Source organism: Magnolia sinica, chromosome 5 (assembly GCF_029962835.1).
Source record: "Magnolia sinica isolate HGM2019 chromosome 5, MsV1, whole genome shotgun sequence".
Taxonomy (NCBI): domain Eukaryota; kingdom Viridiplantae; phylum Streptophyta; class Magnoliopsida; order Magnoliales; family Magnoliaceae; genus Magnolia; species Magnolia sinica.
In genome coordinates, this window is record NC_080577.1 from 104,136,137 (window position 1) to 104,153,080 (window position 16,944).

The 16,944-nt window shown below is 37.0% G+C and overlaps 1 protein-coding gene across 1 annotated transcript; it reads right to left on the reverse strand.

The window, feature by feature from the left end:
- On the reverse strand, window positions 1-5,234 carry LOC131246516 (calnexin homolog). The gene is made up of 7 exons (XM_058246721.1): window positions 5,089-5,234; window positions 4,798-4,902; window positions 4,624-4,693; window positions 1,136-2,265; window positions 971-1,042; window positions 612-728; window positions 1-454 (listed from the first exon to the last, which is right to left on the reverse strand). The coding sequence occupies exons 2-7, from the start codon at window positions 4,879-4,881 to the stop codon at window positions 302-304; spliced, it is 1,626 nt and encodes a 541-aa protein (XP_058102704.1). The 5' UTR covers window positions 4,882-4,902; window positions 5,089-5,234; the 3' UTR covers window positions 1-301.
- Window positions 5,235-16,944: the final 11,710 nt, after the last annotated feature.

Here is a 16,944-nt window from a genome sequence, read left to right on the forward strand (position 1 = left end):
TTGTCAGAGCAGTGGGTGAGTATTGAATTGCACAAGGAGACAAATGATCACATTGTCAATAGAAGAGCATAATCTGAAACTGCTTTTCCCGGAGCTATTCCCTACATGTCATCACTAGTTGAAAACATGAAGATATCATTGAAGAACACCAAGGAAATCCGTCTCTTCAAGCTGACAAGAATCAGATTGTGAGAACCAGAATATCTCATTTACACCAAAATCCTACCAGTTTTTCAAAATCTAACAGTAGGGAAAGATCATATTCAGCTAGAATACCATAGTTCAAAAATTCAAGTCCCACTCAAGTTTCCCGCCTAGACCTCCGCGGCCGAGGGGCAGCAGCATCTTCTTTCTCATTTCCATCCTCCTTTTCACCACTGCTTCCTTGATTGTCAGTCTCTGCAGCAGCAGCAGCAGCAGCATTCTCTGTTTCCTTGATGACCTTTGCAGCAGCCTATACAGAAGGTAACAATCTTAAGACAATGTTCTGAATTCTCCTCAAACCATAAACAGCACAACCTTTAAAAATAAAAAATAAAAAACACACACAACAATGATAACAACAAATAATGATATGTTAGAGAGGGAATCGGTATAGATTAAACACTTACAGCTGGCTTCTTCCCACCGAAAAGAATCCTAAAGAAAATCGTTAGGATCACCACCAAAATAGAGATGAGAACGCCAATTGTCAGATTAGGCTGTTTTTCTCCCTTCTCAATGACATCCTGCACAACAAGGTACGACACTGTAAGAAATCTCTTGATGATAAAACCTCAATTAAGATAAATAAAGATATTGGGAAAATCTTGAGATGACATAATTATGTAGCAGAAAACCCTTTAAAAAAGACAACAAACCGAATTTCAAGAGAGACATAAAAGCTAGCAAAACATTAAGACTTCACTAGAATCTAATGGATCAGCGAGACAAAAGGTGCAGGACTGAACAAGCCAGGGAGTACACTTACAATTATATTGATCTTGTAAGCTTCCAGGAAGGATATGTCTGCTATCCGGTAGAGGACGTCAAATACCTTCTTCTGAAGACCGCAAAAGAATTGTCAGAATCAAAACCAAAATTTATGACTAAAGAATAATAAGGAGGACGAATAAACATGTAACAGAAAGATCACCTGGATGCCTGTAAGCCCATCTGAAGCAGCCGCTGCTGCTTCCTCTGCTTTCTGCTTTTCATTCTCAACTTCAAACTTAGGCTTCCATTTCGTCTCCCTGTATGATGCAGCAACCTTCTCATCACTTGCTATCAAAATATTGTCGAACAGGATCCCATCTTGCATTGTCCAAATCTCAATGCCAATAGCTGCAATAGGCTCAAAGTCAGGCTTCTCAAGTTCAAAGTGATCAGGATTTGGAATCTGTTGTGGCTTCCAAATGCCCTTGTAGTTAGGATTATCAATCAGTGGGGCATGCCATTTTCCCTTGTAAGCTGGGTTTCTCTTCATTGGCTTCTTCCACTCCCCACAGCCAGAGGCTGCCTCACACTTCGGGTTATCAATCTTTGGAGCCTCCCATTCACCATCCTCTTCATCATCCCAATCTTCAGGCTTCGTGGCTTCAGGATCATCAATTTCCTCAGGCTCATCATCCAGCCATCCCTCTGGCTTCTCAGCTTCCTCATCTTCAATCTCCATTGGAGCATCCTCATCCCAATCTTCAGGCTTTACTGCAGCAGAGTCCGGAATCTTAGCCCTCTCATCCCAGTCCTCAGGCTTCTTATCATCTGGATCCGGGATTGTCTTGGCAGGGATGAGTGGAGGCTCAAAATCATCGGAAGAGAGAAAAGTAGTCTTTTTCTTCTCTTCCCCATCTATCAAAATCCGCAACTCGTTATCGGGTTTCAATATCGCAGTGTACACATGAGACAGCTTGTCTGACGGGACAGAGGGAGGGTACTTAAGATGGTGCTCAACATACTCCCCGGTCTTGGGGTTCTTGTGCTTGAGGATGAAATGGACTTTGTTCGTTGATCCACACTTATCAGGTCCAAACATGATAGAGTATGGCGACTCATTGTCGAATTCCTTGGGCTTCCATCCAGCCTCCTGGGGTCGAAGGTATTTCAAATAAGCCCCTCCACATTCAAGCCCATTCTGGAGACGGGTCTCAAATTGCAGCACAACTGTTCCATCCTTGAGATTCACAGGCTCCTCAAGTTCTTTCACTATTGCATACTTCTTTGCCTTCTCACTCACAAGAAGACCATAATCGTCGTGACCCTCACTCTTTGAGTACTTCCATACGCCTAAAGTGAAAGAACGAAGCAGAGCAACCGGTGTTAATGAAAAAGCAAAAAAATGGGGGTTGGGGGCAATAACCCTGTTGAAAAGGTTAGGATACAACACTAAAAATAATCAGGTCACAGTTTCTATGCCATTTTACACATGATGTGCACACCAAGAAATGGGGAAGAAAAAAGAATCTTGTAGATAAGCACATAAAAGATCAACCAAACTCTAGGCAGACTAAAGCTAGGTGGCAAGCTGGGACACATATCAGACTTCTCTATACTAATAAAAATCAAATATCGGAGCCAAGCCTCATGTTCAAAAGGTTAGAATGCACTCATGCAAACAATAAGGTTACGGATTCTGTGCAAACCTAACAAATGAGAGAGAGCGAGAGCTTATCGAGTAAGCATATAAGAAAGCAGCTAAATTTGATAGTGGAGAAAATAACAAAGCAGGTTGAGTCAACCAAGCAAAACATGAGTTAACAAGTTGAGATATTTCTCCTATAATTATTTTTCATGATGCAATAGTGTATAAACTTTTTGGTTATTTTCTAGCCAAAGACAAATGAAATAGACGCTGTACAAAAGAATCAGCCAACCAGAATCATGCCATATATAATTAACAAGAAAATACGGACATAAGAAACCATGCAAAAGCATAAATTCCCAAGATTTAATTATTTATCCTCTGAAACAAATTACTTTAGAAAACAATGCACAGAACTGAATGTACAACCCATGTTTTAGAACCATTCACTGGGTTTATTGGGAAGCTAATCTACATATTACCACGTTACATCATCATTCAGTTTTCCATTGCCTTCTAACTTTTTTCTTGTCCTTCAATTAAGGCAACCCCAATTTTCTAAGGGCGCATGATAAACCAAGCAAAAGCATATGCACCATCAGAACCCACATTTCCCCATCATATGCTTAGGATGTACTTGGATTCACTATCGAATTGAATTACAACATATAATCTAATAAAGTGGAAATAACCAAATCGTCTTCTCTACATGTATATTGAGAGACTAAGTTTCAAACTTGTGTTACTTTCAAATTGGGCCATGCCCTTATTTTCTACTGTTTCTTCTTGCTTAGTGAATAAAATAGTCAATTTTCAAAAAAAAAAAAGAAGAAGAAGAAGAATAATAAAAAGAAGACGAAGAAAAAAATAGAAAAGAAAAGAAAAAATCCAAGTTGGTGTAGAAGGAACATAACCGCAATTTGATGCTTATGCACTCACGTCTCATTATGAATACCACAACACATCATTAGATTTTGTCTCAAACTGAATTTTCAAGATTCAATTTGCTTCATCGGTACTGGAGTCAGCATCAGCCGGCCCCCAACAAGGTACATATTGGTATATAACAGCCGATACACACCACATAGCAGCAAATGCACAGTAACATAGTGGCCCATATGGTGTTCTTACTAATTTATTAACATGCTGCCAATATATACCAAAACATCACCAAAATAATCAATCAATCAATCATCATCTAAGCCATATCCCAATTAATTAGGGCCAGCTACATGAATCATGTTCCGCCAATCCACTATATCAAGGGTCATACCTTCAGTTAAACCATTGGTCCAAAACAAAAGAATCAATGCAAGCGAAAAACGTGACACATCAGTTTATATATATATATATATATATATATATATATATATAAGCATCCACTCATATATTGAACGATGTTTACATATCAAAATGCAACCCAATAACCATTTTCAAATTTCAGTCCACTCAAAGCCATAATATTAAAAATGGGCTGGATGATAGCATGTTTGCCACACCTAAGGGGCCATTAGTATCATTTCCATGGTACATGCAGCATCGGAATGCATCAATCCTGATCATTCAAATTTTGGACCCGTAGCAGGCAATGATGGCCCAAAAGGAAACCAATCCAGCAATCCTCACTGTCCATTCAGTCACCATCAAACAGACAGCTAAAATGAAAAGGCCCACTTATCCAAATTCCATGGGTGAAATCAAATCAACAAGATTGACCAGTCAGCATGAGTTATGCGCTATGCTCAATCTGAGTGGCCGACAATACAGTCTAGATTGGCATACTCTTCTTTCACAGATACAAGGGATGTGTTGCTGACATTGCCTTACGGGGATCAAGCTCAATTAACATGTCAGCGTACCTAAGATCCGTTGAAAACCTACTGCATAGTAAACCAGGAAGTCAGATAATTCAATTTTACTATCTGAATTTCCGTTTTCCCGATCTAAGATTACAACTCCAAACATCATCTAAAATAGCCACTGATAAGCAAAGCAAATTTAGTAAAAATCAATGACGAAATGCAATAAAAGGAATTCCAATATCCTCAGATCTGAAATCATACCTTTGTAATCATCTTTCTCAGATGCGATCCATCGCCCCTCAAATGATTCATCGAAGGACTCATAAAACGGCTGAGAAAACATTGCATTTTCGGAATCAAAAAGAAAGAAACTGCAAAATCACTAACATGAAATAAAAATTACAATATTAAATAAATAAATAAATAAAAACTCACTGTATCAGATGCACGGAGCTTGAATGCGAAGCAAGAGATCAAAACCAGAAGAAACTGGAGGGGGATCCGCTTCCCTACCATCATTCAGATCGAGATCTCGTAAACCTAGAATGAAACAACGTCAAGATCAAAACCCTAAAGAAAGGTTAAAAATCCTCAAAAAACCCTAACCCTAGCTTTGCCGATCTGCCATATCAGAAATGGAAGAACAGGTCACTAGTTGGGAAGAAGGGAAAGCGTAACCGTGAATAGCGAAGATTTAACGGTGGATGATCGAGATCGAGATCTCACCGAGAAATCGACGGTCGAGACGTGAAGCTCCGCAAAGCGAGTGTCGATCGAGATGTGGTCTTCTGTTGCTGGCTGGAGAGAGCGTAATAAAAAGACGGCTTCTGAATAGCTTCGACCAATGATATCATGCGCCACGTTTATCTAACCAATGAAATGATGACACGTCATCAAAAATGACACGAACAACTGGGTTGGTGACTGATTTAGATAGTTTGACTCTTTTGCCCCTCAATAAATCACAAATTATATCCATCATTATGTAAGAATGAATGTCATAACTATCTTGTTTTACAATATTTTGGGTACCCCTTATGTGTCACACTATACTGTTGCTTGGATCGTACACATCCTAACGTATTACTGGGAATGGATCCGATTGCATCGGACACCGGCCGTTGGTTTGGCGAAATACAACGCCGGGAAGCGGACGTCCATCTGTTTTACCCTCTCATTTTTAGGACATAGCAGAAAATTAAAGTATTTCCAAAGCTCAAATAGACCAAACCAGGGGAAACAGTGGCAATTGAAGGCCTTTTGGGAGCCACGTAAGGTAATATTTATGTTTTCCCTTTATCATGGTATGTGTGACCTAATAACTGGGAGGACAAACAAACATCGTCCTAGGCTCTAGGAAGATTTAATGGTTAATGTCATTATCTTCAGACTTTTCCAATTATGTGTGGTCCACTTGAGCTTTACATATGTTCAATTTTAATCCTTGCATTGAAATGAGATGGAAAATGGACCAATGGCGTCCATAAGACACATACAACCACAGTGGGCTATAGGGTTTTTTAACTAGCTAGACTATAGGGTTTTTTTTGTAGGTAGAGTTGTATATGAACCGAGTTAGCACGCTCGACTCGACTTGGAAAAGCTCAATTTAACTTGGCTCGAAAATGAGTTTAAGCCGAGTCGAGCTGATTTTTTTAGCTCAAAAAATTTTCAAACTGAGTTCAAGTTTGGCCGAGCTCGACTCAACTCGGATCGAACCCCAATTCAAATCGAACTTGAATTGAGCCAGTTGAGTGACTCGATTACTTTGATATTGATGTTGCTCACCGAGTTTTTGATGAAATGACTCAATGAAGTGTGGCGATGAAGGTATGTATATAAACAAATACCATTTTTTCTTAAATTTGATGTTGCCTATAAAGTGTTGATGAAATAGTTGTAAATTATTGTTATTTTACATACTGTAAGTAATTGAAAGTGCACTCCATGTGTTTGTGAAAATGCTGCACAGGCTCGATCTTGACTTGAACCTAGTTTGAACTAGCCCGAGTTGCTAACCGAACTAAGTTGAGTTGTCCAGTCAAACTCAAGGACTAAGTTGAGTTTGAGCTGAGGTCAGCTAGTGGCTGAGCCAAGTCGAGCTATGCTAAGCTCAATTCGGTTAGGCAATCCACTTCCATAGGCCCCACCCCACTAACAAGGTATGGCCCTTGGTGTGTGGGTCACCTTGATGTGTGTACTATATATCCACCACATTTATCATTTTTACGGTTCAATTTTAGAGCACAAGTCTAAAATCGAGGCAAGTCCAAATCTTAAGTGAACCACACCATAGGAAACAATGGTGATTAAATGTCTACCATTAAAATTTTTCTTAGGCTCACCTTAGTAATGTTGATCCAAAACTTTTTTGGTCGGAAGTTTTCAATGGTCAATTACCACCGTTTCATGTGGTGTGGTCCACTTGAGATTTCAGTTTGCTTAATTTTTGGGCAAAATGGATCGACCGCGTGGATACACGATACATGCATCAGCTGGATGCCTAAAGGGGGCTGCGTCAAAGTCTTCAATATCAGAAAATCTCAAGCTTTCAAATCAATGGGCCACAAAGTAACCATGGGTCCTTACTCTTGCTCCTGTGGTTGACTCTCAGGAGTTTCAACACCGGGTCAAGGGTTCGAGTACCCATAGGTGGTGAAATTCCACTACGGTGTGAGTGTGTGTGGGGTGTGTGTGCGTGCGTAAAAAAAATAAAATAAAATATTCATCATAAAAAGGTTAAATCGACGGTTGAGATGTGAAGCTGGAGTACCCTAATTATTCCAATAGTTCCTTTGTTAGATGTCGTCTACCGCGTTGAGTCCAATTGCATGCCATTTAGAACTCCCAGTACACTCCACGGCCGACAGTCGACAGATGTGCTAGGTGGGGCCCACCACAATGTTTGTGAGAAATACATCCGTCCATTCTTTTAGTGAGCTCACTGTCCGACATGCAACAAAATATAAGGGCATCCAAATTTTAAGTGCGACCAGACTAGAGGAAACAGTGGGAATTCAATAATCACTGTTGAAACATTCATATGACTACAAATGTTTTATATTATATTCAATTTTTTGTGTGCTTTCTTCATCCCAAATAGAATGTCCTTTTAAACAGATTGAATGGCATATAAATATCAAGAGTTAGGATGACCTTATAAACAGATTTGATGGCAAATAAGTATCAAGATAGAGTCATGAAGGTTTCAACGGTAGACATTTCTTTCTCCAATTTTTCCATTCCCATGGCCAACCCTTGTGTTTTTGTCACATGTCTTAAAATGAGCTATCAAAATGAAAAAAGTGAGGCAAACTTCTCATGACATTACTGTGAGCCCCTGTTAAGCATTCCCTAGCAGGAACTTCATGATAAGGGGTCGTTTGGCACTGTGCCCCTGATTGTTTGGCACCCTAAGGGCTTGTTTGGGAGCGTGGTTTTGAAATCCCCGGTATTTTAAATCCTTCTGTTGTATTTGGCGCCTTTGATTAAGAATAGCTTTAATCCAAAAGTAGCTTTGCATAGTATATTTATTATATTTATGGGGTTTTGAATTTAATTACTAAATCAACTTTAATATCTCTAATTACTGAATGTATGTAATGTTTGACACAATGGTTGTAATAAGCTTGCTGAAATATACACTTAGTTCAAAAATGATGAATTTCCAAGTCTTGGATGGGCCACAAGCAGAAGATCACGTAACTAACAATTTTTAACCGTTGATTTACATAGACAATGTTTGGACAGCACTGGTCATCATATTAATGTAATTATGGTGATGCAATTGATAATCTAATTATTTTGGAGTATCATTAGTGAGGCATGTGTCCAATAAATTAATAGTAAAGTGACACACGTGTTACATATGCAACTCTTGGAAGGAATTTAGATGTAATCCAAACTTTTCAACGTGTATTTAAAACCTTATACATTTGAAACACTCAGTTACTTTATAGTGCCAAACAATCAGGGGATTTGAAATCCCCTCAAATCTACGGTGCCAAATGACCACTAAAGTAACAGGCGGTTTCAAATCCTTTGTTGGGTTTGAAACACACTATTAGAGCTTGAATTACATCTAAAATCCTTCCAAGATGTATTTGTAACATGTGTGTTATTAGACTATTATTCTATTCGATACATGCCCCACTAAGGATACCCAAAATAATTAGATTATCAATTGCACCACCATAATTACTTTAATATGACTATCAACACTATTTAAAAATTGTCCATATAAATCAACAGTTAAAAATCATTGATCATGTGATATTGTGCTTGTGGCCCATCTGAGACTTGAAAATTCATTATTTTTGAGCAAAGTGTATATTTCAGCTGGCTTATTATAACTATTCTGTCAAATATTACATATGTGCACTAATTAGAGATATTAAAATTGATTTATTAATTAAATTGAAACTCCTGTAAATATACTATGCATGGTTACTTCCGTGCCATCAAGGATTTCAAATCCCAGGGTTCAAATCCAGAGGTTCTGAATTGAGGCTCCCAAACAGGGTCTTTTATAGGAAATCTGCTTCAGATTACCCGTGCAGCACAGTAATATCTATGTGCCTCTGCTGTTGGAAGTTGTGCAGGGCATACAGATATGCCAGTGACAAATTCACTCCGTCCATCAGTTTTACAAGACCACGATAGCATAGGAATCCAGCATTTCTAAGAATCAAGTGGTCCACATCAAAAGAACATGTGGAAACGCAAATGTCCATCATTGAAACCTTCCTGGAGCTGACCATGATGCTTATATGCCATCCAAACTGTCCATAGTGTTACTACCACTCAGATAAAACTGTAGACACAAATATCATCCTGATACAAACTTCTGTGGCCACACAAAGCTTTTGATGGTGGATGTTCAATCTCTGTTGTTACTTTGGTATAGCCTACATGAGTTCTGGATCTGCCTGATTTTTAGACTCTTGTCCCATGCTGGTGCTGCATAACTGATGGACAGAATAGATTTATAAAGACATCTATGTGGGCCCCACACAGCCTCCAACTAGATGAGGATGCCAATTGCCTAGTGACACAATCAATAGCCGGTTTCTACTTGAAGGTGCCATGTGGGACCACCATGATGTATGTGTTTTATCACAGCGGCCATTCATTTTTCCATATCATTTTTTGATACGAGTCCAAAAGGAGAAACCCAAATTTCATGTTAACCACATCACATGAAATAGTGGTGACTAAATGCCCTCTATTAAAAACTTATTGGCCCACAACAGTTTTGGACGAAGCTAGTATTTATGTTTTCGCGTCTGTGCAACCTAATCAATCCGTTAGATGTAAAATAAACATTACAAAATGCTTGAGAATTTGTTAATGGTGCACTAAATCACCACTATTTTATTGTGAGGTGGTCCACTTGGGATTTTGATCTGTCTCATTTTTTTTACCCGTACCTTCAAATGATCTAAAAGAATAAAATATATAAATGGTGTAGATAAAACGCATATACCATGGTGAGGCCTATGGAGCACTGTCTAGTAGCGTCCTTAAGCAATAAGTGTCCAGGAAAGGGGCGCGGCTTCAGTGATCCCCATATCCTGCGATGTGGGTGGCACACATATTTGCACTGTCCATCTATTTTTATAACTCATTTTTAGGGCATGATCCAAAAATGAAGCAGATTCAAATTTCAAGTGAACCATGATACAGGAAACAGTGGTACTCAGACTATTAAAAACTTGAACTGAGCCACAAAAGTTTTGGTCCTTTTGTATCAAGTTAATATTTGTGTGGCCTCTTCAACCATGTTTTTGTGACCTTATCAACAAGTTGGATGGCAAATAAACATTCCGGTCATCTTACAAAGTTTGTAATTGTGGGGATTCAATTACCATTGTTCCTGTGATATGGTCCACCTATGATTTGGATTGCTTCATTTTGGGGATCATGCCCTAAAATAAGCTGTTAAAATGGATGGACGGTGTAATTGTTAGGCACACACATCAAAGTGGGCCTCATAATTAGGGATCCACCCAAACCGGATTCAGGAACTACCTGTGATCAGATCATTAGAAAATTACCCATATTCAAAAGCTTAAGTCCCAATATGTAAGGATGGGTGTGAGATTAACCATGCGATCCCACCGTCAGATGGCACACGTGTGTCCAAGATGTTCATCTCACAGCCTCTACTGTAATATTCCCTGGACAAAAAATAGTGTTGGTTTGCTGATCAGCCACCTAAGATTAATAGGAGTACAGTGGACGGTTTAAAAACTTTAAATGATCCAAAGTTGACTTATAAGAGTCGAACATTTGATCAATTTTCTACCTTCCTTTTAGGTAGAGAATATGGTAGTTATGCACACTACTGAATGGCTGGGATCTTTGACACGTTAGCCGCCCATCAGTGGGAATCAGTCCTGGAATGGTAGGTACAACCTCCACTGGCATTCTATCAAATTCTCTTTGGATCGGATATATTCCTAAGGAGATAATCTAAAGTATGGATCTGAAAGCGAAAAACCAGTATTGAATTTAAAATAATTAACATGTTTGTTAACTGACATTTGAAATGTTTGAAGTATGTTAATTTGACACATTTGCTTTGGTAAAAAAGTCGTGATTGAATCCCTACCATTAAAAACTTCTTGGATTTGACTGGAATGTTTATTTTCCATCCAACCCATTGATAAGGTTAAAAAAAAACACATAGATAAAGAAACTGCAAAAACATCATCTTAATCCAAAGCTTTTGTAGCCCACGAGAACTTTTTAATGGTCATTTCCCATGGTTTCTGTACCATGGTCCATCTAAGATTTAGATATGATTCATTTTTTAGATCAGGCTCAAGAATGAGCTTTCAATATGGATGGACAACATGATGTTACAACACAATGGGCCCCACAGTTATGGGTCCACCAACTTCGGTGATCCGAATTGCGCATTGACGGCGTCAGTAACCCTAGCTACTGGGGATGCTGATTGCATCCTACCCCCGCCCCAACGGTAATCCGTCCGTATAGGGATATGTGGGCCTATAGTGATGTAAGTGTTTTATCCACCCTGTTCATCGCTTTTCTCATATCATTTTAAAGTATGATCATACACATTAATCAGGTACACAACTCCAGTGGACCACACCAAAGGAAGTTGTAGTGATAATGACATCCACCATTGAAACCTTTCTATGGGCCAACGTGATGTTTTTTTTTACCATCCAATCTATTCATAAGGTCATGTAAGCGTGGATGAAGTGAAAAAACAAATATCAGCTTGATCTAAGACTTCTCCAACTCCTAAGAAGTTTTTAATGGTGGAGGTTCATTCCCCACTTTGTAGTCCACTTAAGACCTTTACCTACCTCACGTTTTGGCTCATACCTTAAAATGATTTGAGAAAAAACTGCAATCGGCATGGATAAAACACTTACATCACGGTGGGCCCTATACAGCCCTGCTGGACGGATTACTGACCGGGTGGGGGTAGGACGCAATCCGCGTCCAGCTATTGGGCGGTGTTGTGTGGCCCATGTTTTATCCATACCGTCTATCCATTTTTCCGGATCATTTTAGGGAATGATTTCAAAAATGAGGATGTTCCAAATCTCATGTTGCCAAAAACTTTTGTAGTCCATTAATGATCAATCATGACTGTTACCTATGACATGGCCCACTTGATAATTGGATTTGCTTCATTATTTATTTATTTTTTTGTATAAGCCTTGATCAACAAAGTGGATATATAATACATACATCAAGGTGGGCCCCACGGTATGAGCTAAGGTCGGTGGCATGCAATCTGCTCCCCCAAATTGGGAAGCAAATTTAAGGTAAGACGAAGAACCACCGACGCCGGTGAGATCCCTGACTGTGGGGCTCACAGTGATGTGTGTACCTTAAATCCACATTGTCCAACCATTTTAAAAGTACATTTTAAGACATTATTTCAAAAATAAATCTGACACAAATTTTAGGTGGACCACACAATAAGAAATAGTTGTGATTTAATTCTCACCATTAAAACTTCATGGATTCCACTGAAATATTTTTTTGCCATCCAACCTATTGATAAGGTCCATCTAGGATTTGGAGTGGCTTCATTTTTTGGATCATCCCTTAAAATGAGCTTTCAATATGGATGGAGGATATGGATGTAGTCACATGCATTACAGTGGCCCCGTAGTCAGGGTACCACCCACCTAAGCGGGATCCAGGTACACCTAATCCGCTCCTCCCGCGACATGGATAGATGAAGGTCCTGTCAAAGGACTTTGTGAGGCCCAGGGCCTATTGTTATGTATGTGTTTTATCCACATTTTAACATATCATTTTAGGGAGTAAGACCAATGCCAAGGCAAATCTAAGGCTCAAGTGGGCTACACTACACGAAGTAGTGCGAATTTGGTGCCTACAATTGAGAACTTCCTAGGGCCACAAAAGTCTAAGATCAAATTGATTTTTGTGTTTTCCCTTCATCTAGGTTTGTATGACCTTATGAAGATGTTAGATGGCAAATAAACTTTATAGTGGACACTATAAAGGTTTTAACGGTAGTCATTCCATTCCCACTACTTTTGGCATTGTGGTCAACTTATGCTTTTGATGTACCTCTTTTTTTAGGGTTAGGCTCTAAAACGATACAGAAAAATTGATGGACGGTGTGGATCCAACACATAACTCATGGTGGGCCTAGAGAAGTGCCACACGTAAAATGTTAGGTTGTATATTACACAGTGGAGAAAATCTATGTTGCTCATGGCAATTTTGAAATTTTTTTTTAAAGTGTCCACTAAGTGCATTAAAAAAAAAGAGAGAAAAAAAAATTACAGAGCACTTTCTACGATCGGTATTAACAAACAACACTCAACAGTGAGCACTTTCCGCATTAAATAAAAATTTTCAGTGTTAACAAATAAGCCTTTACACTTTTATCATTCCCCGCTTTCTTCAGTGTGTTTTTTAAATAGTGATCAGTTGTTGCGAACTTATTTCCATTACATCCAATCTCTTTCTTACATCCAAATCCTCTTTAAATTTAAAGTTTAATGAAGAGATTTGAATGAGGGATTTGTGGGAAAAATATGTGGGACTACCTATTAATTGTTGCCCACAAGTTAACCCAATATGCTTATATCCAACATCAATCATTCAATCGTATTGTAATACAAGAACAATTTAGATTGTTCATCTAACTTACATAATAAAAATAAATATAAAAGTATCTATAATTATAAAAATTATAAGTGTGGGACTAGTTGGAACACTATTATCTTTTTACAATTGTTTGAGTATTAAGTGATAACTTTGCCCGCACTTAATAATTCAAGTTTTGGCTTATCTTAGTTTACATGAATACGTAAAATGGAGTTTGGCTTCTAATTTAGAGAACTAAACCAACATGAGCACTTATATAGTTTTATCTAGAAAACTCAATTTCTCGCAAATATTTACGTAAATTCCTTTTAAAATAACAACATAATACATATAATTTTAAATTATATTTACAAAAACCTATAAAAACTTGATATTGTCATTGGACAAATATTAATAGCTTCAAAAACTTGATATAGTTATTACGAGATCATTCCCACAAAAATATGTGATTTAAATTTGATAAGATATTGTTTGATAAACTAAAAAAATAAGCTCCAAAAATTAAGTATTAAATACTTCGGTGTTGTTCGGTAAACTGATAAATAAGATTTAAAATTTAAATCAAGTACTAAAATCTGAAAGTGCTAAATTTTAGTACTTATAAGTATAGAAAAATATGTTTATTAATTTGTTTTTTAAAAAAATCTCAATATATGAAAATAAACACTTTTTTTCACAAAAACTTGTTTGGTAAACAAAAACTACAAATGTTTAAAAATTGATAAATTGATATATTTACCTCGAATATTGTCTTAACCAATGTTTATATATATATATATATATATATATATATATATATATATATATATAAAGTATGACGTAATCTATTATTGTCACTCTACCAAAAGTGACATACCTTGTTGGAAATTAACAATCCAGAACACTAAGAGAATATAGAAAAAATACAATGAGACAATCAAATCTAACGGGTTCAAGCCTCGACTTGAATAGTTAATTTCTCAAGACAGATTTGCTACACTTTTTCTGGTAGTTCCTGCAAGTGTAAATGAAGGAAATCTTTAAATTGTCTTAAAGATAATGAATTTTCAATCCGAATTTAAACACGAAAATTTGCACATTTAAGTGTTGAACAAATCTCTAGTTTTGACACCGATATACTTTTGAAATGTATTAGAAAAACACACTAAGAGATCAGATTCGAGAGTACTGCACAATAGAGAGAGAGGGAGAAGAATACATATATGAATTATAATATCTAGGATTTATAACAATTGAATGGTTATGGAGTTTTTCCTGTGTAAATACCAAAGTGCCTCTTCAAGACATTAACACTCATTCATAATAAACAACATCCTTTCATGAAAGGACTTGACCTTTCTTCTATGACAATTATTTCGATACCTTTTTAGATAGAAAAAGGTCATTCAACAATTTAAAACGGTTACCACATGAGTGACATGCGGCATATATGCCACATGTACAACCATGTTACAGTCACTCCTAATCAACACTAATGTTAATAATAATTCAAAATAGTCAAGTTGCATTATGGCAAAAATAATAATAATTTTGAACCACGTGTAAAAAAGACTAAGGCTTTATTAGCTCCATGCGACAATGCGCACGTGCGAAGTGCGCCTAATAAAGTGCCCAAGTAGCCCTACAGCCCACATCACGTGCGGACGGTTCGCACCATCCTTGAGGAGATTTGAACCCTGGTTGTAGAAGCAAAAATCCATTCTCTTACCAACTAACTATACACACTATATAAAATTTAAATAATTAATATATTTATTTACTTTCTATAAATAACTTGTATTTTTAAATTTTATTTTTATTACAAAAAACACAACATACCTATCCTCAATCCATTGATTTTTTTTCTCTCCTATGCATTCCACGATGGATGGGTAGTGTCGCCAGCAAAAGATTTCACCAATTAGATATCCAATGGACTCTTATATGGCCTAATAAATGGATGGTTGGAACAAAATGTGTAATGAATTGAGATTTTGGTGCACACGCATTAATCTAAGCAGCATCCACAAATCCATACATATAGCTATATATCAATATATGTAAGTTGTGACAATTGATATGTGTGATTGATCTCTTTAATATGAACTATTAACTTATGTAATAACAATTATAAGATTTTTTGCATGCGCATGAGTGTACGCATACATGTACATACACACTTGCACTCTTGTCACTTACATTCACAAGATCACTTATTTATCTATAAAACTAATTATAATTTGACCATTGAATATGCCTTAAACCTGTCGAGAGTCAAAACCACTCAATTATAATCTTGTGGTTACACTAAAAATTTGTTCAAATAGATTTCTCACTTGTACACCCAATCAACATAATTAAAACAATACAATCTTGAGTTACATTGGCCTATGAAAAACTATTAAAGTTAGAGATCAATATATGAAAAACTAATAAAGTTAGAGATCAATTTGCCTTTGATTAACCAATAATCATCACCATAAATTTACATCACTAATGAATGTTGAATCCATGACTTAGATCAACTATTTGAGTAATGTGATAATACACTTAATCCATATAAAATAATTTAATCTAGAAAATGGACCAATGCCTTGATTCTTACCCTTAACCAAGGTGTACAAATACTCCAATTCTATCATTAACCCCATGTCATTCATTCATCAACTTTCACATCTTCTCATATATGTAGTCATTCACCGAATCAACTATATAGATACTTAATTAGATTTATATTTAGCAATATAATAGTCCACTTTACTATCAAAAACCATTCCATCATTGCAAACTTATTCAAAGATCATCTAAACCACACTTAGACTCGTCTATGCGTGAATCTAAACCATACACTTCATTTCTTACCCTTGCATGATTATATTCGATTGCTGAATTTTAATTCTAATGCCTAGAGTTGCGTCCACTGATCATCTAGGATTTTTGCAGTATATATGTTTTTATCCTACACCATTTTGCAAAAAAATCCATTAATATGAGTTTAATCTCAATGAAATTTTAACCAATGCTTGATTAGCCCATTTGAGTTGTACATTGCTAATCTCGACATCCAACTCACAAGATTTACCATCCATCAAGATTTTCATTATATTTGTTGGATGATTCGCCTGAAAATTAGACAAAGACCATCATTACCATTCATAGACGACCCTGGACAAATTTACTAGTTCATATTCTATATCGAAGCATGTCTAAACTTATTTTTGGAGCCCTTAGATCATCTAGGAAGAATCCAATAATCCTTGCAGTTTATAGAAACAAAAAAAGGATTCGATAATTATGCATGCATCCAATACTGCACATCTCTATTCGATGGACCACAATCTGCCCATTAAGCATTTGTACTTGAACACCTCTAAAGACCTCACATATCATTTAGTGTGGTCCACACTGAGCTTTTGATCTGCTTCATTATTGGGCTCATGCCCTAAAACAAGTTGGGCAAAATGGATGAAT